At 56.4% G+C, this 25820-nt stretch overlaps 2 protein-coding genes across 5 annotated transcripts in view; one reads left to right on the top strand and one right to left on the bottom strand.

Annotated features, from left to right (window-relative positions):
- Positions 1 to 230: 230 nt before the first annotated feature.
- CCNK (cyclin K) lies at positions 231 to 18327 on the bottom strand. The gene is given in 12 exon segments (XM_028507011.2): positions 231 to 1536; positions 1899 to 1970; positions 4253 to 4286; positions 4969 to 5133; positions 5135 to 5244; positions 5550 to 5719; positions 6436 to 6493; positions 6983 to 7088; positions 10505 to 10636; positions 11957 to 12038; positions 12465 to 12712; positions 18212 to 18327. Coding segments are annotated over 11 exon segments (1752 nt in total). The 5' UTR covers positions 12662 to 12712; positions 18212 to 18327; the 3' UTR covers positions 231 to 910.
- A 423-nt stretch (positions 18328 to 18750) lies between these two features.
- SETD3 (SET domain containing 3, actin histidine methyltransferase) overlaps positions 18751 to 25820 on the top strand; it is a 54803-nt gene continuing 47733 nt past the window's right edge. The window contains exon 1 of one of the 4 annotated variants that reach the window (XM_028506315.2): positions 18751 to 18904. The gene's annotated coding sequence lies outside the window, so the exon portion shown is untranslated. Of the gene's footprint in view, positions 18917 to 25820 lie in introns of all 4 variants that reach the window. The other 3 variants (XM_036013866.1, XM_036013874.1, XM_036013880.1) reach the window with 3 other exon arrangements.

Raw genomic sequence — 25820 nt, 5'->3', positions numbered from 1 at the left:
CCTCTGTGTAGCCACAGGTCAGAAACAGGATTTTGAGCCCAAACCCCCATCTGACTCAGGAACCCAGGTCTGTGCAGGCTTTCTGACAGCCCCAAGCTGGGCCAGAACGCCAGGGTCCCCCACGGCTGAGGCGGGCTCAAGCTGGAGGCGGCCAGAGGGGGATCCAGCCCCCACACCCACAGGAGGCAGCAGGCCCGAGCCCCACCTCCCAGCCAGGAAACAGACAAAGGTTTCAGAACTGCTTTTATTTGGGTAACTGCCTGAAGGAGTCTGGTTTGTAACCAAGATGGGATTCAGAGTAGGCCATTCACACTTAAAAAATATATCTCTATGTACAGGAATTTGCAGATCGATGTAAACATATGTTACTTCCCAAGCACTTCCCTCGCCTTCCCGGAGGACAAAAAAAAAGCCATCCCACCAGGCAACCCCTCGAAATAACTTTCATACAAATATGTATCTCTGGATCAGAAAAGTGGTCCTCTGGCCGCCCAAGGGTCACGGGAGAGAACCACACAGAATGACAGCGACGACAGCGCGACTTCAGGTGGAACGGGACTATTTAAAATGGAGTATCCAGGAAAGGTAGGCACTGATTTCTAGAAGGAAATTCACTCCTTACGGACGCTATTTCTTGAGCCAATATGGCCGGTTGCATTTTCACTAGTGTAGTCACCCAGGGCAGGACTCCGGCCTCGGTGGGCACCAGCACGCGGCCGGCGGCTCTGGGTGCTGCCTGGGCTACGCTGGCAGCCACTGTCCCAATCCCTGTCCCAGGTGGGGAGGACCACCCGCGTCTTCTGCTGCACCTGTCTAGCATTACACAAGGTACCCTGCTGCTTGCTTCTACTACCCTTCAAGTTGATTAGAAAAACTTGTTTAAAAAAAAAGAGTGGGGGAAGGCGTCAGGTTATCTCATCCAGGCTGCGCGCCCCAGTCCCCCAACGGGGGGCATGCCAGGTGGGGGGATGGGTGGGGGCACGGGGGGCTGCCCTCCAGGGGGGACAGATGGAGGTGGGTAGCTGGCCGGGGGCAGGCCCAGGCCTGGAGGAGGGTGAGGTGGGACAGCATGTGTGGGGGGCAGGCGTGGGGGTGGAGGTGGGAAGTTGGGGTTGTAGGTGGGTGGGGGTGGAGGGTAGCCGGGAGTGGGGGGAGGGATGGCGGGCGGGGGGAAGGAGGTCGGCGGAGGGGGCACCGGCGGCGGGGGTGGGTTGGGGGGGTAGACGTGAGGGTGGTAGGGCAGGTGCGCCGGGGGGCCGTAGGCGGGGGGCAGGGTGCCGTAGGAGGGGCCCTCGGTCTTCATCATGGACTGCAGGCTCTGGTAGCCCTCTCCGGACATGTAGGAGCTGGTGGTGGACATCCCGGTGATGTAGCTGGAGGGCGGCGGTGGCGGCGGCCGGTGTGGCAGCGGCGGCGGCTGGTGCACAGGGGCCGGGTGGGCCAGAGGAGGAATCTGGACTTTGGGGAGCTCACCGGCGTCCACAGGGCCAGGCGGCTCGGCCTCGCCTAAGGCAGCCGAGAGGGGAGGCTTCCGGTCTGCGGGGGAGAGGCCAGTCAGTGCCCCGCACGCCGCCCCAACCCCTGCAGCCCTGGAGTCTAAGGTCCTCGGCGGCCCCGCCCAGAAGCCCAGAAGCGGGCGGGTGGTCCCGCCTCCCTCACACTGACCCCGAACCCCCTCTCCTGGGGAGCGCTGCGTTTCTGGACGCGAGCGTCCAGACACACCCCGAGTTTACAACGTCCTCGACGTTCCTGGTTCGTGAACACAGTTTCCGGAAGACCCCGGGTCACTACCGCCCCTAACAGTTTGGCTCCGAGGTCTCCCTTCTATGAGCTGGCCCCAGGACGCCCGGCCCGCCCTCGGAAGGGGGGGGGGGGAAGCTGCCTCGGCAGACACTGACCTGGCGGTGGGTGGGCTGGAGGCAGTGGAGGGTGAGTGGTCTCGATTTTGGGGATTTTAGGCGGTGGCGGATCTACGGGCAAACATCACGTTAAAAAGCACTCATAGCTCGTCACGTGAGCACACACGTGGCAGCAGAGCACACCTGTCAGGACTCCCCTGGGGAAGGAGAGCAGGTAAGAACACAAGCCTTAGGGGGCACTCGAGCAGGGTCTCGGCCGCGCCCGCACGCACTAACCCTTGCACACGGAAGAGCACAGCGAATGCAACCCCTGCTCTCCGGCCCCCCTTCCCCGCTCCACCGGGCGGGCGAGCCCTTCAGCAGCTGAGGCCGCGGACGATCCTGCGGGGAGTCCCCACCCCCGGGGCACAAGGCAGCCTGAGCGCCCCGTTGCATCCTGGTCGGGGCACAGCCTCGGTCTGCTTCCTCACAGGCACATGCCCCCGGGGGGCAGCTGGCAGAGGCGACATGTGACCTGGCACCAGTGGGGAGCTGGAGGCGCGCGCCGTTGCAGCCAGGGGGCTGGGACCACTGGGGGCAGAGCTCACAGGCCACCCTTCAGGGCTGAGCAGCTGCCCGTGACCAGCACCCGCAGTGAGGGCGCTGAGTCACCCAGACAGGCCCCACGGAGCCCAGGAGCTGCCTACCGAGTGCGCGCACCACCAAAACAGCGGTCAGCCCTCCTGTTCATCTGTGCGCTGTGGCCCCTCCTTCCCGACGCCACTGTGCCGGAGCCTGCCCACCGCTGACCGGACTTGCTCTGGCGCCGCCCACCACTTTCTCGGTGTCCTCTGTCTCTCACACACGGGCTGGACCAACCAGGTTCAGGGTCTGTCTCTCACCTTCCTTGGAGACCAAACGCCCCCTCTCTAGGCGGACGAACCTGTGCTCCTCGCTCTGCCTCTCCTCCAGGACTGGGGCCGACTCCTGAGCCCGCCTGGCCCCAGCAGCCAGCCCGCACGGGCAGGCCCCCGCCGCCCCCGTAACTGGCGCCTGGCCTGCCCTCCCAGCAGCCAGCCCACGCGGGGCTGGCCCACAGAAACGTAAGGAGAGCCGCGCGTGTAACTTGACACTTTCTAGCAGCCACATTCAGAAGAGGCAAAATTAATATTTAATGTGACATTAAAAACTCGATCAATGTATGATCAACAAAACTTGACTAACAAAATTTCCTTCTTTTTCCTTACTAACTCTCAGAGGTCCTGTGTGGGTTCTGGGCTGAGGTCTCACGGCCAGCTGCGTGTGCTGCTCTGCGGTGCTCTCGGCGCCCTGCAGCTCACGGCACCGGCTGCGCGGCCCCGCCGGGACCGCCTGCAGGCTCGGGCCCACCCCCACCCCACAGCCCCCACCCGCATCTGCCCTCGCCAGGCCCCCCTCAGATGCCGGCCCGCTTCTCCCCACAAGGACCCCGGAGGGGCCGCGCTCCTGCTGCGAAGGCCCCCGGCGCCCACCGCCCAGGCCTGAGCCCTGTCCCTGCACTCTAGCCTCTCACACCACGTTCGCTCCTTCAGCGCCACAACATTTGCTTGACCGAACTCACCGTTCCCCCGAAGACTGTGAGAAAAACGTAGCTCACTGTCACCGGGAGCTCAACAAACGGTGCACCACGCCCTCCGCTGGGCCCGGGCATCGCGGACCAGGACATGAGCGGACAGGCCACGCCGCTCCCTTGCCCTCCCGCCACCACTCAGCTGACGCTCCCCTCGCTCTTTGCTTCTGAAGCGGAAACGAGGCAGCCGAGCGTGGGCCCCACCACACACGCGTGTATGAACGGAGGCACGGCACCCTGCCCACCACGCGGCCCTTCCCCCACACCGCCCCGCCGCTCGCTGCGCAGGACGGGGACACCAGGGCCCCATGCGCGCCACGCTGCGGCCCACGCCACAACCACTGACAATAAACACCGCTCCACAGGCCGCCCGCACTCACAGTGACGTTTCACACGGGGGCCTCGGCGCGCTGTGACCTAAACCAGAGAGCAGGGACCAGCAGAGAGGACGAGGCACCACTGCTGGCAGGCAGGGCCAAGTCTGCGATGGGCTCTAACGCTCATTTTCTAAAAGATGATTTTACTTACTTAGAGAGGAAGGGAGAGAGACATCAACACATCAATGTGCGGTTGCCTCGCACACCCCCCCCACGGGGGGCCCGGCCCACAGCCCAGGCACGTGCCCCGACTGGGAATCGAACTGGAGACCCTTTGCCTCGCTGGCCAGCGCTCAGTCCACTGAGGTGGACCTGCCAGAGCCTAGGGTCAATTTCAAGGCCAATCTGATCTGGATGGAAACACTGTTGACTAAAAACTTAGTTTGACCAGCAGAAATGTAAAACGGAAGACCAGAACAGGAAATTACCTGCTGCTTTGTTCTCTTCTTTGGGAGAAACCACCTGTTGCAAAAGAAAACAGAGCCATTAACCAAGACCCTGGGGACAGAGGGAAAATGGATCACGTGGGCACCACGTCACAGTGATGGGACGTGGCCTCCGACAGCACGTCCCCGGAGGGCACTGGGCCACCGCGGAGTGCTGCTCCCCCCGCCCCCCCCCTTGCCCGGGCCAGACACAAACGCTGCCCTGTCTCCGTTCCGGGCGCCCAGAGCTCCAGGCCCGCTGGTGCCCGCCCCAAGCGTGATGAGCGGAGCGAGCTGACGCGGGTTCTTCCTGCACGCCTGCCTCTGGGGATCGCGTGGCAGCACACCCCTCCCTGCTGGCCGGGCTGCTTCCCCGCTCCCGGGGGACCTCCGCGAACACGGCCTCTTGAAGGACCGAACACAGCAAGGCCAGGGGAACTGGGAACACCGCCGTCCCGGCCGGCTGCAGACGCGCAGCGGCACCCCGCAGGGTCCGGCCCGTCGGAGCTGACACAGGCAGCGGCAGCTGGAGGAGCGGGGTGGGGCCTCCCCTCTGACCGCCTCGGCTACCAGGTTCCCCACAGACTCCCAGTCTGCTGGTGAGGTCACGGGCATCGGCCCCGCTTCGGGGCCCCGTGTGACCCCTCAGAAACAGGAACATGCTCGGGCAGGGTGTTGCCGCGGCCGCCGGCCACACCGGGGCCAGCGCAGCCCCTCACCGTGGATCGTTTGGCCTGGCGGGGCGGGCTTGGCTGCGGGGACGGCTTCTTGGGCGGCTGGGCTGGCTGCGGCGGTGGCGGTGGCTGGGCTGCCGGCTGCGGCTCCTTCTGCGGGGGCTGCGGCGGTTCGGAGCCTTGAGCCGATGGGGGGTGGCGGCACTGGGGGCACTTGCGGTGTGGATGGGAGTGAAGGGGGCTGCGGCAGCTGATGGGGCGTGTGATGAGGCATCTGTTGTTTCCCTTGCGAGTAAAGATCCAGGATTTGGTGGCAGATGTCTGAATGACAGGCGACAGTTACATTTACTATGAATTGGTATTTTAAGTAGAATTTTACCTGGAAAAAACCAGCCCATTTCCCTCTGAGCCTCCGGCTCCGCCACAGAGGCCCACAGGCGGGACTCGCCCTTGCGGTCCGCCCGCCCCCGCCGCGCACAGGCCTGTGGGCCCCTCCGGGCCACCAGACCCGCGTTCCGGACAGGGGGGCGTCAAGTCTCAGGCGTTCACCCAGGGCCCCCGTTCTCGGGCAGCGCCGCCTGAACACGGATGCAACACCCTCACGGAAGGCTCGGCGCGCTCAGTACCTTCCAGAACATCCACAGGGACATCTTGGACGAACTGCTCCCACCACCTCCGGTACATGGGCTTGGAGGTCCACTCTTGTATCTCGAACTTGCACAAACGTCCCGCAAGATACATCACCGCCACCGCTATGATCTCGGGCTCCCACTGCAGCGACAGCGTCGTGCAGAGGCTGGTTCAATGGGAGAGAGGCGCTTGAGTCGGGCGAGCACGCACCAGCCGGCAGCTCAGGGCGCGGCGACGAGGTGCCGGGCCCACCTGTGCCCTCGCGTGTTCTTCCCTGAACACGTCCAGCGAGGCACTGTGCGCGCCCAGAGCAGCAAGTCCCTGGCCTTCCCGGAGCACCCGAATGAGCAACTCTACCCGTGGTCACTGGCCGACTCCTTCAAGAGCCAGACGGATGCCAGAGCATCCAGGAACCGCACACGAATGAAAACGGTTTCTGGTCCCTGAGCCGCCGGAGCCCCGGCCACCCACCTCTCTCTCAGGCTCCCCCCAGGTCCCCCCGGGGCTCGGAATGTCAAGGCTCTAAACCAGTACCCCAGATGGCCCCCCACCAAAGAACCGAATGGGTTTTAAGTGACAGCTGTCTGAGTTCCCCAGTGCCCTGCTCTGGACTCGTGTTTCCCAGTGGCAGTGGGAGGTGTGCTTCCTCCACCACGACGACCCTGGGGCGGCCCCTCTGCTGGGGGCAGGGGTCTGGCCTGCAGCCCCCGCTCTGCCACAAGCTGGCTCGAGTCAGTTCCACCCAAAGCGAGGGGTTTGGGTAAAATGACCCAGAGAGTCCTTGCACATTTAAAAGCACTGTAACTGTACACTGTTCTTCAGGGATCACTTCTGTAGTTTGTTAAACACATCGTAACTAAACCAACTTTTAAACAAACGTACCTGTCATTTACAAATGTCCATGCCATCTGAACCAACTTTTGGATTTTATTTTTATCACCTAGAAACGGGGAAAAGGGGAATCAGCAGAGAAAGAGAGAAGCGGGAGCACAGGCAGCAGCACGTCCTCACGCACAGCCCAGGGCGCCCCCAGCCCCACCCCGACCCACGGCCAGCGAGGGGCTCCCGCCCGGGCACGAGGGCAAGTGAGCGGGCTGAGGCCCGCCTCCACCCTCCCACGTGCCCCACACCCAGGGCCTCCGCTCCTGGGAAAGCCGGCCCCACGCCTGACTGCGTTAGGCTATTTAAAAACTTCTGACTCATTTTCCTGTTTCATCGCACTTGGCAACTGGGTGACAGAATCTGTTTACGCATAAAAGACAACCTATTACTAGCCCCGACACTGAACTGCCCGGGCACGCCATGCCCGGGCACCCTCCACACCGAAGTCTCCGCTGTCCTTGCCCGAGAAGCACCATCTCAGTGACATCCAGCAACGACAAAGACTTGGTTTCAGAACAAAGAAGGTCTTTCGGTGACTTCCCCTTACCTTTGAGCTGTTTTGCATACTTGAGCAGGAACTGGTAGGGGTGTTCCACCTGTAAGTCAAACTTGATGGTCTGCAGTAGGATTCTCTCCAGAACCATTACTTCTTCCTAGAAGTAGAGCAAATGCTGGAATGGTGCTTCAAGTCCAAAAGTCCAAAACAACATTTAAAAAGTGAGCTTTCCTGTTTATTTTCAAGTTATAACAACCATTTTTTGTTCCTTTTCTCCTCTCCCCCACTCAGGCACAACGACAAATTCTGGAAAGAACCAGGAGATGAGGACATGGCTAACTTTTAAAAGATATTGGAAACAAAACATTCTCAGAAACATTACGCTCCCAGTGCACACGAGCCCCCGTTCACAAAGCAGACCCCCGCTGTGCAGACGGCTCGGCTGAACTGCGGGCCCCTCGCAGGCCCCGTCCCGGCGCTGCCGCGCGCCCCCAGGGACACACCCGGGCACCCGCTCAGGCCCGCAGCTTCCCGCAGACGAGGGCAGCGAGCGGTGCCAGCTGAGAATGTGTGTGGGGGCCCATCACCCCTGTTCAAAATTTTTTTTCATTTCTGTGTGTAAATCTTTCCTTCATCGAATAAGCTGTCCCCAGGTCATTCACTGACTGCATCATTGGTCAAACCACACCCTAAGCTGCCCACGCACCGCCACACACGGCGGCTTCTCTGTTCCCCGACGTGGCACTTCTGTGCCAGCATCAGAGGCATGGTTCCACAGCGGCTCCCCCTTTTCAAGAACAGTTTCTTGTTTTTGCTCGTTTCTCTCCAAATTTCAGTACCGTTTTATTTACTATCACTGTAGAAAAACAGGGACGCTGTCGATGCTCCCATTGGGAATCACCTGAATTCGTAGAACAATTTAGGAAAATGGACATTTTTTAACTACATCGAATCTCTCCATCAAAAATGTACATTAGAATCGTTTCAGTCCTTTAGTAGTTGTAAAGAATCCCTCCGCACCCACTAATTTTTTAATAAAGTGTACTCCTGAATACTTCCTTTTCCTGTAGCATTGTGCATGGGCTCCCCACTCTTACCACACCCTCTGACTAGTGGTGCCCGCAAACAAGTGTTTCTCGAATCCAGCCCCTGGAGTTCTGTGCACCCGACTGCCCGGCACCCAGACAGCACGGGGCACGCAGGACACCCAGTGGGGGCGCAGGAGCGAGAGCACGTGCCTGTGTCAGAAGAGCAGGGTCCCCTGACCCCCTGGACCGCAGGCGGAGGGGCCGGCAGGCGGCCACCTCCCTGCCCAAGCTCGGGGTGCCTCTCGGAGCTCGCCCCCGTCCGCTGTGCCTTGTGGCCCCGCACGGCACGGCAGGGCTGAGGGGTTCCGTCCTGTCTCCCGAGAGTTCTCTCGGGGAGGCTTTCTGAGGTCGGAGAGGCCTCCCCCGTTTCTGTCACCGCCCGTTTCCCAGAAGCTTCAACGTCATCCCTACCAAGGGAGCCGATCGCGTGTCCAGGCTGCAGCTCCGAGTGTCACAACCCCCGGGCCCCCTCCACGTTCAACTGCTCAGTGACAGGTCGTGCGCAGACGCCACTCCTCAGGAAGCCTCGCCTCGACCCCACCCCCACCCGCCCGTGGGGGCCTGGCCCGCGTGCCCAGGGCCGGGTCCCACCGCACCTCCAAGCGAGGGCGTCTACCGCAGCCGGCCCTTGGACAGCTCCGTGGTCGCGCACCGAAACCTCCCACCGCTCAACTGTGAGAGCCGGGAGAGCGACGCCCGCGCCCGCCTCGCTCCCGGTTATGCCTAGCGTCTAGCACGGAGGTGGAGCCAGCACTTGCTGAACACGAGAAACATGCAAGAGGAGGAGGGGCCACACGGTCAAAGCAGAGCTAATCAAGGCGGGAAAGTTCTGCAGGATTCGCAGTCTCATTCCCCTCAACAGCTTCAGTGCCCCTCCCCAGACGACTGTCCCCTCCTGTCTGCCCAAGACAGCGTCCTCCCCGTGTCTGCACCGTTCTAGACCCGGGGCCCGTGCCAGGCCCCCACCCCGGGCCTGTCTGGGGGACCGAGCAGAGGGGGGAGCAGGTCACCGGGCCCCACTGCCCCCTCGGGTCAGGCCGGGCCCTGGCCTTGCGCGCTAACCGGCAGGGCCGCTCCCTCTTCCTGTCTCCTGGCGCACAGGGGCTGCACGGTGCCAGCCTCGCCACTCCCGCCCCAGGTCTCAGTCTCCCGACGTGGTGGTGTGGGGGTCACGGCGGAAGGTGAGACGGGACTTCGCCAAAGGCCCCTGAACAGCACACGCCAGCTACGTCCACGTTTCCACGTGCCAGCGGCTCTGCCGGCAACACGCTCCTACTCTGTAGAGGCCCAATACGTGGGGGCACAGGGAACGTGCTCTTGTGGCTACGTGCCTCGTCTAAAAGTGCACTTTCCGTCACCGTTAGTACGAGTTCCTACCAGGCTCACGTTTTTCCAAACAGGCGAATGAACTCCTAAGGAAGCTCAAGGCAGAGTCACCCACGCCGACAGTACTTACGAAGTATCAGGACTGATCACAACCGCAGTGTCTGCAAGAGTGTTCTGGGCCTCTGCTAACTCCTCACAGCAAGGACACACACACCCCCTCATGTATGCGCACACAGACACTGCTCGGCAGGCAGAGGGTGGCTACCGAGGCAGGTGACCCCAGCGAGTCAGGACACACGGGCCCGTGAACGGCGCTGGGTCTCGGCGCCCCGGCCAGCTGCGCCCTGACGGAGCCCGAGCCCCTCCCAGCACCGGCTGCCTCCTGCTCGGTGAGCGCGGCTGCGCCGTCCAGCCCCGTGCGGGGCAGCAGGCACGGTCTCTGCTCTCCCAGTTCACGGCTGAGAAGAGGGGAGCGGGGCGTGATTACTTAGTCAAAACCTGATAAGCAGCAGTGACAGACGCGACGAAGGACGTTCAACACCAAGGGTTACAGTGGGGACCGGAAAGAATGGGGGAGAGGAAGTTGCCACCGGCCTCCAACAGCGGTCTTTCTAGAACATACCAATGGCACAGGCACAACGACTTCAACACCGAGTCCGGACGTGAGCAGGAGCCGTGGGGAAAGGACAGGGAGGGCGGTGAAACCCTCGAGTCTCCGAGCGTCTGGAAACGGCCGCCAGTGCCAACACCTCCCGCCGCCCCGGGGAGCAGAAGACACGGAGCACAGCAGACACACGCGCGGGCACACGCAGCATCGGGACGTCCCGGTCACCCGGACACGGCCACCACCCCTGCCCCAAGGAAGCCACGCTGCTTCTGGGTCCAGAAGCACAGCCAGCCACGAGAGGATGCCGCTCCTCTCCGGCAGACGGACTCCCGGCCCCGCAGCGCTCAGAGCGTGACTCGGCCCATCAGCCGGCACCACCGAAGTGCAGGCTGCAGGACAGCCTCGCTGCTCTGAGAGAAGCGACAGGCACCTTCCGCCGAGTCCTCGCGGGCACCCAGGGCCGGCAGACACAGGCGCCCCGGCCACTGGCAGCAGGGACCTCCGACTCTGTGCAAGGAGATGAGACTTAAAGGCAGAAGTGCTGATCCTTACCTTTGGGTCATCTCCAAACTGGCCAAACTGCACATCATTTAATAAACTACGCGCTGTTTTGATGATATCTTTACATTTTTTGGGTGTTTCTTCCACCTTCCCAGCCAGAAAGAGACAACAAGCTCCTGTGACCTAAGAGAAAGACAGAGGTTCCTGAGAAGCTGTGGCCACAGGCCACACGGAGACACGAGCAGGGACTCCGCCCGTCCCGGCTCACTGGCTGCCTGGCCCGCCCACACCCCCTTTCTCGCCCACAAGAACGCGGACGCCCTGAAACCGCAGAGCAGATTTCACGCCCCGCCCGACTTGGCTCCGTGAGCTACTTTAAGTTCCATCTTCTGAAGAACACGTTGTGTAAACAGAGTGGACGGACGCCCGCGGGGAAAAGGCCACGGACACAAGTCTCCTCTGCACAGGGCGACCTGAAGACCGAGACCCCCGATCAGCGCGCTCCTGCACGCGGCCCGCCGCTCCCTCCAGGCGTCTGGGTCCCGGTCTCACCGCTCGGCCTTCAGCTCTTCCCCGCCCACCCTCGCGGCTCCTGCACATCCCTCCCTCCACAGACGCCTGGCCGGCAGGGTCCTCACATGACCGCCTTCCTCGTGTATAAAACTCTGTAAAACCTCAGCACGAGGAAGAGCCCCCACTAAGGGGCTTCCTGTTAAGTCTATCGTCTTCTTCACGGAGCGCTTCCGCCCCTTTGGTTCGCCCACGGAAGCCAAATGCCCTCACCGGGAATTCAGCCTGCCTTCCCACTCGGGGCCCGTCCCATCCCTGCCCCAGGGACGCACCCCCCCACCCCCGAGACTGACACGTGCTACACCCCCTCCATGTCCCTGTCACGCTGGCTTCTGTCGGACGACTGCTCGCCCCCGTCTCGGCACACCCAAGGCCCACTGCCGCCAGGGCTCGCCTGACGGGGGCACCTCCTCCCCGGCACACTCCCCGACCCTCCGCGGCACGACTCATCTCCCCCTGGAATGCCGCAGCCCCCCCTGCACCGCTCCCTTGGCCGCCCTCTCGACCACGTGCTCTGCACGCGGCATGCCGTCTATTCTGGACTCACGGCTGCGGCGGCGAGCCCCCTCGGAGTCGCCCACAGAGCGGGAGGCCGAGTGCCTGTGTAAGGAGTAACTACAGAGTGAGCGATGTGGCCTGGAAAATTTCTGTTTCTCCTCGGTCTTTGTTGGGCCTCAATTATAAGCCCACATTTATCTCAGCAAAACCAACCACACAAAATACAGTATGACTGTGGTCCACATTGGTCTAAATTTTAAAAAATGTGAATATGGTTAAATAACAAAAGTTCAAACTTGATTTTGTTTATACGTGGTATTTACTACGTAGAAATAAGTACTTTCTGGAAATATAAAAAAAGTTATAATCATTTCACTGAGCTATGTGGAAATAATTACACGTAATAAAGCATTATGATAAAATTCAAATACTTACGTATCGTGGGAACTGCTTGAAGGAATGAAACATATAGAAGCGATGAAAATAAATTATTCCGGTAGCCAGGGTATCATAGTGCCTGTGGTTCTGGTTAAGGACTTCAGCCAAAAATGTTTACAGGTTACGTTCTTAGTTAAACGTGGAAAAACTAAAGACAAACAACAGCAACAAAGTCGGCGGCGAAGCGAACCCCGTCCGTGGCAGAGCAGGCAGAGGGGAGCCCCGGCGCCAGGACGCGGGTACGGACTCAGCAGGGCCGGGCTCGGGCGTCCCTGGGAGCTGTGGCCACCTGCCCCACGGCGAGGCCCGCACATTTACACGCAAACCAGGAGAGAGCGAGCGAGCCCTGGCGGAGCCACGCCAGCCAGAAACCACAGCTTGACAGGACGCCCCCGAGGCCTTCTGGCGCAGTGGCACCGTTACGGGTTCGGCCCACAGAGCCTAACCTGCTCCTCGGTGGTGGAGGGGAGCCCGTCTGCCACAGACGCCACGGAGGCAAGGATACAGCCCCAGGCGCGTGCCCACGTCGAAGATGAAGCGCGCGCCCTCCCGGCGGTAGCGGGCCTCGGTGGCCGGGTCGAGCCCCTCCAGCTGCGAGGGCGTGTGAGCCAGGTCTTTCTTATCCCAGTACCAGCATGGCTTTGTGTGGTCCAGGTTCGCCGAGGTCACCGAAGGGCTTGCGTTTTCTTTGTTCTCCTTCATTTATTGGAGTAGGCCTGCTCCTTTGCAGAGGTTCTCTGAGAGCGCCGGGTCCTGAGAGAGAGAAGCAGAGCAAGGCTGGAAAGGGACGGCCCACGTGCAGCCACCCCACTCACTACGGACACTCCGCAACCACAGACGGCGCCCCATTCTGAACTGGAACCCCCCACGGAAGCGCCACTACTGCTGGGCTGGCGGAGGCCCAGCTCACCCCCAACGCCTACTGAATGCGTCCGTGCGCCCTGCTCGACGCCTTTCACGTACGGGGCCCGAGCGCCCGTGGATTCTGGTGCCGGGGGGTCCTGGAGCCAACCCCACGCAGACACCGAGGAGCGCCCGTGCTGCACGTGACCCCCTGCACTGTAAATCCCAACGCTCGTGGCTGCTTACGAGGAAGCAGGTTCCCGCCGCTCCTGCCTTCGCTGGGCCAGCCCCCTCGCGCTGGTCGGGAGTCCGCTCTGCACTACACCCGGGCCTGTCCTAGCACTGAGAGGCCTCACGCTCCACAACCGGCCCTCTCCCCCGTCTGGCACCCAGCCGGATCTTCCTCCTCAGTGCACTCGACTCCACGAAGGTGCTCCCACTTTAAAGAGCCACCGGGCTGGGTGATCGCACACCTGCACACGTCACTGAACTCAGAGTGGGGTACTGTCGGGTGTGGGTGCAGGGACTTGGGGGGGGGCAGGTGGAGGGAGGTAAACGGAAGAAGTGGCTCTAAGTTTTTCTTGCTTTCTCATCCGCTTCCCTTTTACTCAGAACGAAGAGATTCCCTACAGGCTCCCTGCTGAGAAAAGAAAACAAAACACGAGGACTCTCATGTGAGCACACAGTACTAAGAATCAGTGAGTTGGATCAGAGGCTGGAGAGTTTCAAAAGGGGCAGGAGACGGGCTCCACCAGAGGCGCTGGACCCACATCCAGTCCGACTGGCGAGGAAACAGCCGTGCGGTGGCCAGGCCGGGAGCTGCCCTCCGGCGCGCGCTCGGGGGCTCTGGGGAGAACCTGGCGCTCCTCCAGCAGGAGGAACCGAGAACCCCAGGGAGAGCAGTCCTGCGCACTGACCCGCACTGGCGTGTGTGGCCGGCTCGGGCGGGCCCGGTGACTAAGGCCTCGGCAAGCACGAGGGGTTCCGAGTCAGGTGGCTGAAGTAGCATCCCTCACCTACCGCATCAGCACAAACGCTCCAAGTTTCACCACGCACCCTGCTGACAAGGCCCAGGGGAAGCAGGCGATCTCACCGACGGCTGGTGGGGGCGCTACAGGGGACAACTCTCCCGGCGGGGGGGGGGGGGTGTCTGGCAGCACCTAACAAAACGGCACACCCATCGGCTCTCTGCTTTGGCAGCCCACTTCCAGGAATCGACTCTGAAAATGCCACCACAAATACGAAACAATGCGTGCGCACGATCATTCACCGGAGTGCTGTGTATAACGGCAGGGACTGGAAGCGACCCAAGTGCCCGCCAGCAGGGCGCGGGCTGAGGACAATACGGCACGTGAACACAGCACACACTGCGTGCTGCTAGCACGCGGGAGAAGGCGCTCTGCGTACTGGTGGGGAGACGTGTCCAGCATCAGCCAGCGGCAGGGCAGTGTGCACGGCGTGTTACTATCTAGGCAAGAAAGGAGACGAAATAGGAATAGACGTTTCTATTTTTCTAGACTAATAAAAATAATGGCTACCAATAGGGTTTGGGGAGAACAAGACAGGAACACCGGGAACAAGACTTCTCTGAGCACTTATCTTCTATAGTTCTGATTTTAAAAAAGCCTTATTTTAAAATAATTGTAGATTTACAGAAAAATTGTAAAGACAGTACAGAGACTTCTTACAGACTCTTCACCCAGCTTCCCTTAATGGTGACATCTTATATAACCATGGTACACTGATCAAAACTAACAAATTAATTTTGGTATATTATTAAACAAACTATAGCCTTGACTCAAAAAATTTAAGTTTTTCCCAAAACCCTTTTTCTGGTCTGGGATCTTAACCAGGACACTACACGGCACTCAGGTGTCACCCTTCTCCAAGCACCTGCTGGTGTGTAACTGCTCTCAGTCTGCCCTTGCCCTCGGCTGAGGCCCGCCTGAGGTCTCCCCAGGAATGGACCTGGGGCTCTGAGCGACACTGCCAGACTCGAGGCGTCCTTCCCACCCCACTGTGCCAGGACGGCGCCCTAGTGCCCGCCTCAACCACGAGCACTTGGGCAAGAGGAGATCTGCCAGGTTTCTCAGCTAAGTTACTGTTTTCCTTCTCTTTTTTCTATTCCTGAGAAGTGAGTCGTGACATACGGCCCACGCTCAAGGGTAAGGGAGTGAAACCCCACCTCCTGGAGGGAGGGGTAGAAAGAATGTGTGGACAAATGCTAAAACCACCGCAGTGATTAGGAATCATTTGGGGGCAACTATTTTGCAATGCAAAATACTGCCCTAAATACCTATTTGTCTTTACAGTTTCACCCATTAATTATAGCATTTATTTCTGGAGTGTGGCTGCATTATTAGGGTGTTCTGATGGAGATTTTCCTTCAGGGATGAAAAGAATCCCAGCCCACAGGGAGACAAACCACAAATACGTTCAAGCCGGTTTTGCCTTGCTGTCCTTGACCAAACCCCATGCTAATAATTGAGCGCAGGTGCCTTTAGAGTTCAGGGCACTGAACAATACGTGAGATGTGGTGAAAATAAATGTGCATAAATAGAAAAGAAACAGTCCTCTGAATCATACACCACCTGAAAAAGTTCTTGCCTCGTTCTCTAACTCTGTGCCCCATTACTCTTCGATTACTCTTTCACCCTCAGGTCGTAAATGTGCTCACTAGCAGTTCATGACTGCCTTGAAGGCCGAGAGATTTATGAGGTCCTCGAAGGAAAAATCGCACACGAATGAGCAGCTCGTCAAGGCATTCTAGCAACATCTTCCAAGAATGGGCCTTAGATATTTCATTTTATGTGTCAAGAGGTTACATTCATTTTTTAACATTCACAATTATGGACACTTGCAAGTTGGAAACAACAGTAAAAGTCACTACCCAACTTATTCTCACAGTACAGCAACGCCCTCTAAACGGCAGCATTTGGCCACTCGCTAACCTGCATTTGGCCACTTCCATTACTGGGACCTCAGCAGATCACAAAGCGGCCCACGGCACTGCCAAGTACCAACAGCTGGTGTGTGCACGGTACCAGTGACTCTTGGGTTAATTACACACCGGTTCTGATCGGCTCTGTTCAAGCCCTAGCTCTGGCACGTATGTGGCGCAGAATAAGGAGTGAATGACATCTACCTACTCTCCACAGCTCCCACTTAGCTCCTTGAAAATACCTTCCCTTATCTACTGACTGCCTTCCAAATTCATTAGGACAGTTTTCACACTCCATTCTCTTCTTCAGGGCAAACATCTCATTTACTAGATTTGGTTTTAAGCGTTTCAAGATCACCCCTAAACATTAGCAAAATGAAAATCAATACTCTTTATACCGTTGGTGTAGTACTTGGGGGATGGCAGGTGACTACAATAATAGTATACAACACGTCCAGCGAGAGGCCGCTGAGTGGCAACATGCCTGCAAGCTGCTTCTTTGTCCTCACAACCCACCACTGAGAAAATGGAGCTGAGGAGACAGGAAGCAATTGCCCCACGCATATACCACTAGCAAACGGCAGAGCCACAGTTTGTCATTAGATTTAGACACAGCCTTTCCTCTACGTGCACACACGCGGCTTCTGTAATGGCAACAGTGTGTCCATTTCTGTCAAGTTGGCCTTCCTCATTTCCGACCGGGACAACTTGGTTTCTGTCAATTTAATCTTTGCTGGTGAATCTGCATCTTGTTAGCCTGGGCCTATTATTTCAGGCTTTAGGACCTCTTTGAACCCTGAGAGTCATCTCACATGCTTGCTAATTCCAAGTTTTGAGTGCATTTATTAATCTGAGAAGCCTGCCTCTTACACATCTGAAGTTGGTAATAAGAAGTGCTGGTCAGCCCTGGTCAGGTGGCTCACTTGGTCAGAGCATCATCTAGTACACCAAAAGGTAGCCGGTTCAAGCTCCGGTCTGGGTGCCTACCAGAGGCAATGGAATGTCACATCGATCTCTCTCCCCACTTCTCTCTCCCGAAAGCCAATAAACATAACCTTGGGCTGGGATTTAAAAAACAAAGCGCTAATCAGAGTAAGAGCAAGACCAGAGACCTGTAGCCTATGTCTAAAGACCTCTCATCGTTCAAGCTGACATCAATTCATTAATCAACAGTCGAGGTTTAGTAGTATAATGGATAGAAATCCACCTAATTAGACCTCATCCACTGTACACCTTCCTGACTAGGGCAGGAAGATGCTATGTTTCGAGTTGTAAGGAAACCTAAATGGTCTCATCCCCCGCCCCCATCCAGCACCAATCTAATAAACTTAAAAAAAGGATTACCATCTGTGTCACCCAGCTTTACTGAAAAACTGAAACTCTGCTGGTTTGAGGGAACCAGCTCTCCATTCCCAAGTACTCAAAAACTCCCCTTTTGCTCTTCCAACGAGATTTTAAAATAGATTACTAACAAGGTCAAGCATCCGAGAGCCATCTATTTAGTCTGCAAAACTGAGGCCTTTATCCGACTCCAGATTTCTATCGTGAACTGCACTGCTAGGATTCCAATGATTTTTAGTCATACCTGCAAGCTCTCTGGCAGAGAATTTCATCAGAGCCTAAATAAACAAACGAAATTTAATCCAATTAGGTCTTCTTTACAATTTCCTCAATTACCATGCACCTAATTCCTCTTTGACCCTATTCAGTTTTGGAGAAAGACAAAAAAAAAACATTTTTCTTCCTCCTAGACACTCAGTGTACTCACTGCTTTCCAACAAGCTCTTGAAATGAGCCACTCACGCGCTGCTTAGTAAGGATGGCAACACGTTCTACGCCATGTTCCACGAGAGAGTATCATCATTGGGCGAACATCACAGGGGCACTTACACGAACCTAGGCGGCGTTGTCCACTATCCCTGGGCTACAAGGCTGTAGAGCATGTTTTGTACCGAACGACACAAGAATCGATCAGGTGCAAGAGAACAGGATCTGATCGCAGAAGTGGCCTTTCCTTATTCCTTTCCAGGCTCCACAGTCGGGGTACCCAGGCGTGGAATGACACTCAAGTTTCAGACCTAACCAAAGTTGGCACCGAGGTTCTGCGAAGCCACGTAAAGACGTGGGTCGTCTGAGGTTGTGAGGCCAAGAGTGCGCGCGCGTGTTAGGATCCCTGCCCCTTCTCCCCACCTGCTACACAGTCCCCAAACCCTACCCGCTGCTCTCGGCGAGAGCCGCTACCTGTTCTAGGGTCCGCGCGGGCCTCTTTCCTCTGTACCCGCACCTCAAAACCCTCCCCCGAAGCACGCCCCGCAGCCCCGCCGCCTCCCGCTGACTTCGAGTTGCCCTGGGGAAAGTGGGATCTGGGAAGAGACTCCACCGGCGGATGAAGGCGTAGACCTTACTCTACTGGACTTTTAGAGACGCGGGAGGTGGGTGGCGCTGCCCGCGGTCCGTCGGTCACTCACTCGTAGCCTGAAGGAAGCCCCTTAGCGACGTCTTTCCTTGCCCACAGCGGCCATCTTGGACGTGGGAGGTCGGGGAGCTACGTCATCTCCCGGCGCGGCGACGGAAAACGAGCGACGGGAGGCGCCTGTCCACCAATCAGAAAATAGCAGAGCTCTCACAGGAGGAAAGAACAGCCAGTCTTCTTCCTCCGGCCCTCCTCGCAGGAGGGGGAGCCGGCCAGAGGGCCCGCCCACCGGTCCTGGGGCAAAGGCAACTTCGAAGCAACCGAACGTGCTAACGGAACTTGGACGCGAGAGGCGGGCCCTGGGGAGGTTTCTTCCAATCAGCGCCCGGGCGTGCCACAGTTCCGCCAATTGTGGCTTCGGAGCTGGCAGGGGCCGAGCCGGCCGTTTAGGTCCTGGGAGCCGGTAGGCCCAATGGCTAGGGAGAAACCTGAGCGAAACGGTAGGGGGGCGGTGGGGCGGGACCGCGCCCATGCGTTCAGCCACGGGCCAATGGGCGGTGGCGGCAGCAACCCGGGGCGGGACCTGGGGGCGGGCGGATCCGGGTTGGGCCGCGGCGGCGGGGCCGTCTCAGGCCGCCGACCCGCCCCTCCCGTCCGGCCGCTACCGCCGCCGCCGCCGCCTGGGGCTTGGTTGAGGCGGACGGTGGGTCTGGGCCGGAGTGTGGCACCAGTGCCGCTGCGCGGAGGGGTAAGAGGGCAGGTGAGTGCCGGCGGCGACCCCTCCGCACGAACCTTCCGGAGGGCAGAACTGTGCCTTCGCCCCCGAGTGCTGCGAGGCCGCCTACCACCCGGCCGGCGTCTCTCGGCCGAGTCCGGGCCCGGCTCCGCCGGCCGCAGTTGGCTCGGGGTGCGGGGGCGGTGTGCGTCCTGGCACCTGGAGGGGTGGGCTGGGCGCGGGGGTCCCCGCGGGGTTGGAGGGCGCCGCTTGGCCTTTGCCCTCCGGCCATCCCGGGGCGCACTCGCTGTCTCCCCGCTCCCCCGTCCCTTCCTGGCGTCTGACGCTCCTGACCCCCCTCCGCCCGCCCCGGAGGTGGTGGCAGGTGCAGGGAGCGCCCGGCCCGTCTTCACCCGCCGGGTGGGGCGCAGGCCCCTCTCCGTCGCGCTGGCCCGCCCCGTTCTGCGTGCGGCCGGCTCGCGCGCTCGCTTCCTTCCTTCCCGTCGTCACCCCGTTGGTTGGTGAAGGCGGTGTGGCTCTTATGTTCCTCTCTGTCTCCAAACCTCTGGTGCCCGCCGGGTGCCCGGGGACCAGGCTGCGCTTCTCTCACTCGCATTCCAGTTACAAAAACAGTCGTTGGAAATAGGTCATCTTTCTTCCCACGCGCCCTGGCTCTCTTCCACACGCTTCGAGCCCTACTAGGGAGAAGAATTCAGTGCTTTGGAGTTTGTCACTCCGGCATTGAAAACTCTTCCTCCTCGTGGCTCCGGCCTGGCGACGCAGTTCTGGCTCCCCGTGTCTAGTCCGGGAAGAGGAGACGGTTCGTGTCGTGTGTCCGGCCACACTGGCTGCGGGGGCCTCTCCCGCACCGTGTGTTGTTGACACGTTTAGGATCCCTTGAAAGATACTGTTTTTGCTTTTTCCAAGTGAGGGCGGTGATGCCTCAAAAGCAGAAATGCTTTAAAACTGTGTTGACAGGTTACTTTTGCCTGGAAGCACCTCGGTAGCTGGGCTGCGGTGGGGATTACACAGCCCTGTGCATTTGTCGGAGCTCAGAACCGGACACGGGCACGTGTGAATTTTATCATGTAAATGATACTATTTCTTCCCCCATTTTTTTTCTCCTCAAAAATGACCGACTGGTCCTTCAAAACTGAACTAACCGGTAATCTTGGAGAGGTTTGCCTTACTATTCTAAGTGAAGGCATTTAAACTCAAGAATATAGCAAAACAAAAGCAGCCTTCCTCGCTGCGGTTAATATTATTTGGCATGACTTGCTTGAGCCGCGTGTCTGTCTCTGCAGGCCACCGTGCACAAGCCCTGCCTTACCTAATTAGTCCCTGGGGCTGCTGTGATTGATGTTTTGGTCAAGGTCCAGCCCTGTAAGGAGCAGTTTTTCTCCGTCCCAAGAAAGTACTTTGCAAAGCTGGCTTCTCCAACGGCTCCAGAACAGCCCCTTTATCGAGACCCCAGACTTCCTCCATCTCAGCCTTCTGCCACCCCTGCCCGTGCGCTCTGCTTTCCCTCTGCACTCAGAACTGTAAGTTCCCATCTGAAACGAAACCCCAGTCCAGACGCGTTGCTGAAATGGTTGCTGCTTCTCGTCTCTCCCGCACGCTGACGCCTCTTGGCGATCCCGGTGGAAGGGAGCGCGCCAGGTCGGCTCTGCCCCTTTGGCTCGGGAGGAGGGAGCTCCCCAGGAGCTTCTCTTCCTGTGGGGCACACGGAGGCCCCATTTTCAGTGACGATTAAACCTTTGCTCTGGAGGCTGCTGGAGAGGGAGAAAACTGCGGAGGGAGTATGCAAATATTTTTCCATTCTGAAGCTCAACCGTCTTTGTTTTCACAATGGCCTCCTCAGTACCTAGAGGAGAACGACAAGGGAGGTGACAGCTAGGAAAGGAGTGACCTTAGCACAGCAGGCATGCCCGCCGGTGCCCACTGAGTTTACTGAAAACCAGGGACACAGTTTGTGCCGCGGGGAATGTTAGTGGAAGGATGAGCAAATATCTTATCTCCTAGCTCAGGGTTGCATTTTTTTTTTAAAACTAGATACCAATATAGTTTGAGGCATTTTAAGTCCCTTGAAATATTTGAATTAATGTCTTTTTTTAAATCACTAATCTGAAGTAGCATTTAAAAATGTAACTACTAATAGTGTCATTTTTGTGTACTCTGATGAGTATCTTTCACCGGGAGGGTTTTTATCTTCAGAAACTGGTTTGTCTGTTGGTGGCTGCTGTGCACTGTCGCTGCGGTTGGGGGTGGGGAGGGAGTTTCAAGTGTGCTTCCTCCTAGCACCTAGATCCTGGGGCTGGAGCCGGGAGTTCGTTCCCCTGCGGAGGCCTAGCAGTCACTTGTTCCAGTGGCACTAAACACTTGTAAAGAACAGTGACTGTATCTGTATTCTGTTGTTTTGGAAGTTGCTGGTGGCCCGTTATTTTTTGCTGTGCATCCTTTTTTTCTCGCCATTGTTGTAGAAGTGCTCACCGTGGATATCTGCTCACTCTGAGTCCTGTGCAGCCAGTTGAGAGAGAGAATGAGACTAAGGATTCCTTGCTCTTACGTTTTCTCAGTGTTCACTTTTGTTGCATTTTCAGGTGTATCTTACCTGGCAAAATTGACTTTTGTACATTAGATTTCTTTATACCATCTCATATTTTCCTATTTATAAAATCAGAGATGTTAATTATTTTGATTTGTAAGTATAGTTAATTTCTATGTTTATTCTCAAAGTAAAAATAACTTTCTAACAAAATATTAACACACACAATATAATTTTCTATTACAAAGGAATTGAGACTTTTCTGTTTTAAGTTACTTAGTAGGCTTAAGGAGAAAAGTTTAATTAGCACAATCGGCAAGATTAGAGGTCCTGGTTTTTGTCGTAAACCTCACTCAGTAACTCACTCCGGAGATTAGCTGGGTAGGCAGATTTCCAGGTGGGGCGTTTCCTCCAGGTTTTGTAAATAAACAGATTGTAAAACGAGAGGTACAAACACAGGTGTTGACAATTTTCAAATGAGATATTTGATTGGAAGAAAAATGATACCAAATGATTATAAAATGCAAATGTCAAAGTTAAGATTTTGAAATTCTTATTCAAGAAAGAAAGTTAATTAATAATCAAGCTAAGTCTTAAACACTCTTGGCTGACAGTGGAAGACAAGTCTACTCTGAAGTTCAAGTTCTGCAAGAGATCTGAGGCATCCTGTTTACCAAACTAAAGTACAATTTTACAGGCTCAGGCCCGGTAACAGGGATGCAGAGGGAGCTGAGGGCGGAGGGGCCGAGCAGTAAGAAATGCTTTCACTGATTTTTTGTTTTTTGAAGAACTGAAGAATTGTCTAGAGCATGGAGACCATCAGGTGTCTCCAAAGGACTGTTCGTAAATATGCAGCGTTTTAGGCGTATTACCTATGTAAGGTCCTGCGTTTCACTTCCCGCCTTCTCTTAGGATACAACTCATTAGAGCAGGGCAGGGTCAGGATACAACTCATTAGAGCAGGGCAGGGTCTGAAAAATCATGTGACTGAGTGGTTTTCAGGTTTCAGTCTCAGTAAGCAAGCATGACTTCACGTCAGTAGCAGCTTTCTGTGAAGCGCAGGTAAGAGAAAGTGGGATTAGTGTTGAAAAGGAGTCATTAAAGTTGCTTGTGCCGTAACATAGTTACTAATGACTAATAAGCTTTTCCTCCGTTGACTGTGATGCTTTAGTATTGCCCCACGTCATGGGCACCCACGTGGTAGCTGCAGTTTGCCCACTGCACCGTGTCCCCCTGGGAGCACGTCTGAAAGGTTGTGTTGACTGCAAGACACTGCGCTTCAGTGAAGGGGTTTTTCTGAGTGGCTCTGTCCACTTCTGGAAGCACGTCCCGAAAGCATGTTCAGTCTGGAGAGGCGAAGGCTGTGGAGGGTGCAGAGAGCTGTCTTCGGAAATTTGAAGGGTGGTTTCTTTTTAAAGGCAGAATTGGGAAGTTGAGGAGGACAGTGAACTTTCCAGAACGAGGAGCAGGCGCCCTCCGAACCTGGGGTCCCGCCCCCCTCTGCCACTTGAACCGCAGGCGGTGCCCCTGTTAGGGGTGGCGGGCTCACCCCTGCCTCTCCGAAGGTTTCGTGCTGGAGTTTGACGGTGGACAACGAAGCACGTGGAGAGCCGTCACTGCTCCGCCACGTGGGGTGCAGTTATCTTAAACATTTGCGGAGTCTGTGGTTAACACGGGTGACTCCAAAGGTCCCTTCCGAACCTGAAAGCCCGCCGTTCTAGACCCCACGGAGGATGTGGAGGTTTCGGGGTGGTTTCCAACAGATTACAGCTGTTCCTTCACACTGAACAGTTTCCTCTTTTCATTAGGAAGATGTAACAGGACATGATTGCTCATGATACCAATGATTCCTTGCTTTACGAAAAGTTTTTTTAAAATAGAATCCTCTAGTGTCGCAGGTTCCATTCCCAGTCAGGGTACACGCCTGGGTTGCAGGCCATGACCCCCAGCAACCGCACATTGATGTTTCTTTCTATCTCCCTCCTTTCCCTCTCTAAAAATAAATAAATAAAATCTTAAAAAAATAAAATAGAATCCTCTTTAAAAAAAAAGATTTTATTTTTTAGAGAGTGGGGAAGTGAGGGAGAGAGGAGAGAAAGAAACATCGATGTGCTAGAGGTAAACATTGATTGGCTGCCTCTCACATGCCCCCAGTGGGGGTCCCTGACTGGGAATCGAACCTGTGAATGCTCCGTTCATAGGATGATGCCCAATCCACTGAGCTACACCAGTGAGGGCCATTTAAGTGTATTTACAAATTAATTCAACTGAAGTTTAAAACTAAAACTATTATGTATCGAAAAGTCAGTCAGAAATGGTTTAAGCATTTCTAAAATTGTGTAAATTAGTAGAAAAATAGCAAAATATTGTGGAAGGCAAGAAACATCTGTCTTTTTTTTAAACCTGGATTTCGGGTGTGTGTATGTCTATCGCTCTCTGTAGGACAGCCCGAAATGTTCTGTGTGAAGATTTAAATGATACTCCCATGCAGCTGATAGGTCTGCATTCATCTTTGTAGTCAAGCAGCTCCTGAGCTGACACTAATTCCGCTTGCCTGTGCGCCTGTGCGCCTCGACTCCTGGGCACGTTCGAGCCGTGGCGCGTCTGGGCCTCTTTGGCAGAGGTGGGAATGGCGGGCGCCAGGTAACCGCGTAAACTGGTGTAAGTCAGCGTGGCCTTACCCTACCGCCAGTCCCTGCCACGTGCACAGTGAGGGCACATTTCCGACACACACTGGCTTCGGTGCACGTGGCACCGTGTGCATGTGAAGACTGTATGTACCTCATCAGTGCCGGTAGGAGAGAGAAGGCACCACACAGTTCCTTTTCAGTCTGGGAGTGCTTTCGTTTTCCTAAACCACCATCCTGTAATTCGTGCCTTTTACTCAGAACGCAGTAATCTGATCCTAATGGCCTGCAAAGTATTTAGTGAGATTCTTCTCTTCCTACACAAAGAAGAGGCCGGCTCGCACACTCCCCTCAAGTCCAAGTTACGGCTGGGTGCCCGAGGTGGGTGGCAGCCCCAGGCCATTCTGTCCTTCAGTCCATCCAGCTGTGAAGTCGGGCGCATTGGAAAACAGAAGCTGGATTTGAGCTAAGGTTTCCTGGATAAATTGCCAAATACGTGTAATCAAAAATGTTTATTCAAGTTGCATCTCATCGAAAGCAACTGAGGAAAAATACAAATGTACGCCCTTTCCATTTAGAATTTTTGGGGAAAACCAAAACGCCTCATGCAGCTGAATTCCATCCCTGCCTTTTCAGTGTGTGTGAGCTACACTTTGTAACAATGGGTTAAGCACCCAGCACCCCCCCCTCACTGCCACCCCCGCCATCAGCCAAGGTCCCTGAACGCACTTAATCTCCTACCTCCTGACCCGTTCTTCCCCTGCGCGGATGAGGTGTGAAAGAACCGTTCGGCTGGTCAGAAGTGGTTGTTGATTCCAGATGCCCCTTGCACACGAGTGGTTTAAGTAATAATTGAGCGCGCATTTATTGTTACTGTCTTCCAGAGGTCTTCTATCTCTTAAGTAGAGAGGTTGTTGATGGGCTTGCTGAATAGATTTTCTTTTAAAGAGCCACATTTTGAGGACTCGGTAGGTTTTTAAACCAACTTGACATTGAAGACAAGTAGACGCTCGGGAAACTCCCGCACATGCCCTTTGGGTAGACGCGCCTTCCTCTGACCGGCGCCGCCCACTGCGCTCGTGCGCGGGGCCGTTGGCCTGCTGGCTCGGTCTGTGATGGTGTTCTGCCTGTTTCCTTTTTCTCAAGCGTTGTTTAAATCCATTTTTTACCCCGTGCTTTGTTTCTCTCCAGATAATTCAGTAAGAATTTGTAACTTATACCTGATTTCCACCTAGACTTGGGGGAAACAGCTTTCATTTAGCGTTGCATCTCAGGCTGGTGTTTGGGATTTGACTCGAGTGCATGTGTGTGTGGGCGCGTGTGCAGGCGTTTAATTCAGCACACCTTCGTATTTTTCTCATGTAAGTCTTTGGAACAAATATTGAAGATAAATGTGAAACTTACGAACGTCCGATAGTAGTTTTTCCACTGAGCATTGAGAGCGTTCACAATACCTACTCAGCTGTTTCGTTCGTTGGAACTTGGACTCTGGCTCCAGATTCAGCTGAAATCACAATAAAAATTATTCATCGTCTGGAACAAATTTTGGAATTCTAAAGGAAGGGGTAGGTAGCTAATTCAGATCCGTGGTGTTGGGGCCGTCTGTGTTAGCTAATGACGGCGGCTGAATTTAGGGAACCTTTCTGCTGGACTCGAACACCGTCTCACACTTGTTCCTAACACACAGTTTTCCCTCTCCAGCGTGCTCTCTTCCTTGCGCCTCTGTCGTGTTACTTCCCCAGGTATTTGAAGAGGGCTCTGCTGCGAGCCTCACTTG

Source organism: Phyllostomus discolor, chromosome 1 (assembly GCF_004126475.2).
Source record: "Phyllostomus discolor isolate MPI-MPIP mPhyDis1 chromosome 1, mPhyDis1.pri.v3, whole genome shotgun sequence".
In the NCBI taxonomy this organism is placed as follows: Eukaryota; Metazoa; Chordata; class Mammalia; order Chiroptera; family Phyllostomidae; genus Phyllostomus; species Phyllostomus discolor.
The sequence above is the reverse complement of the archived record's forward strand: the minus strand, read 5'-3'. Positions and strand labels throughout refer to the sequence as shown.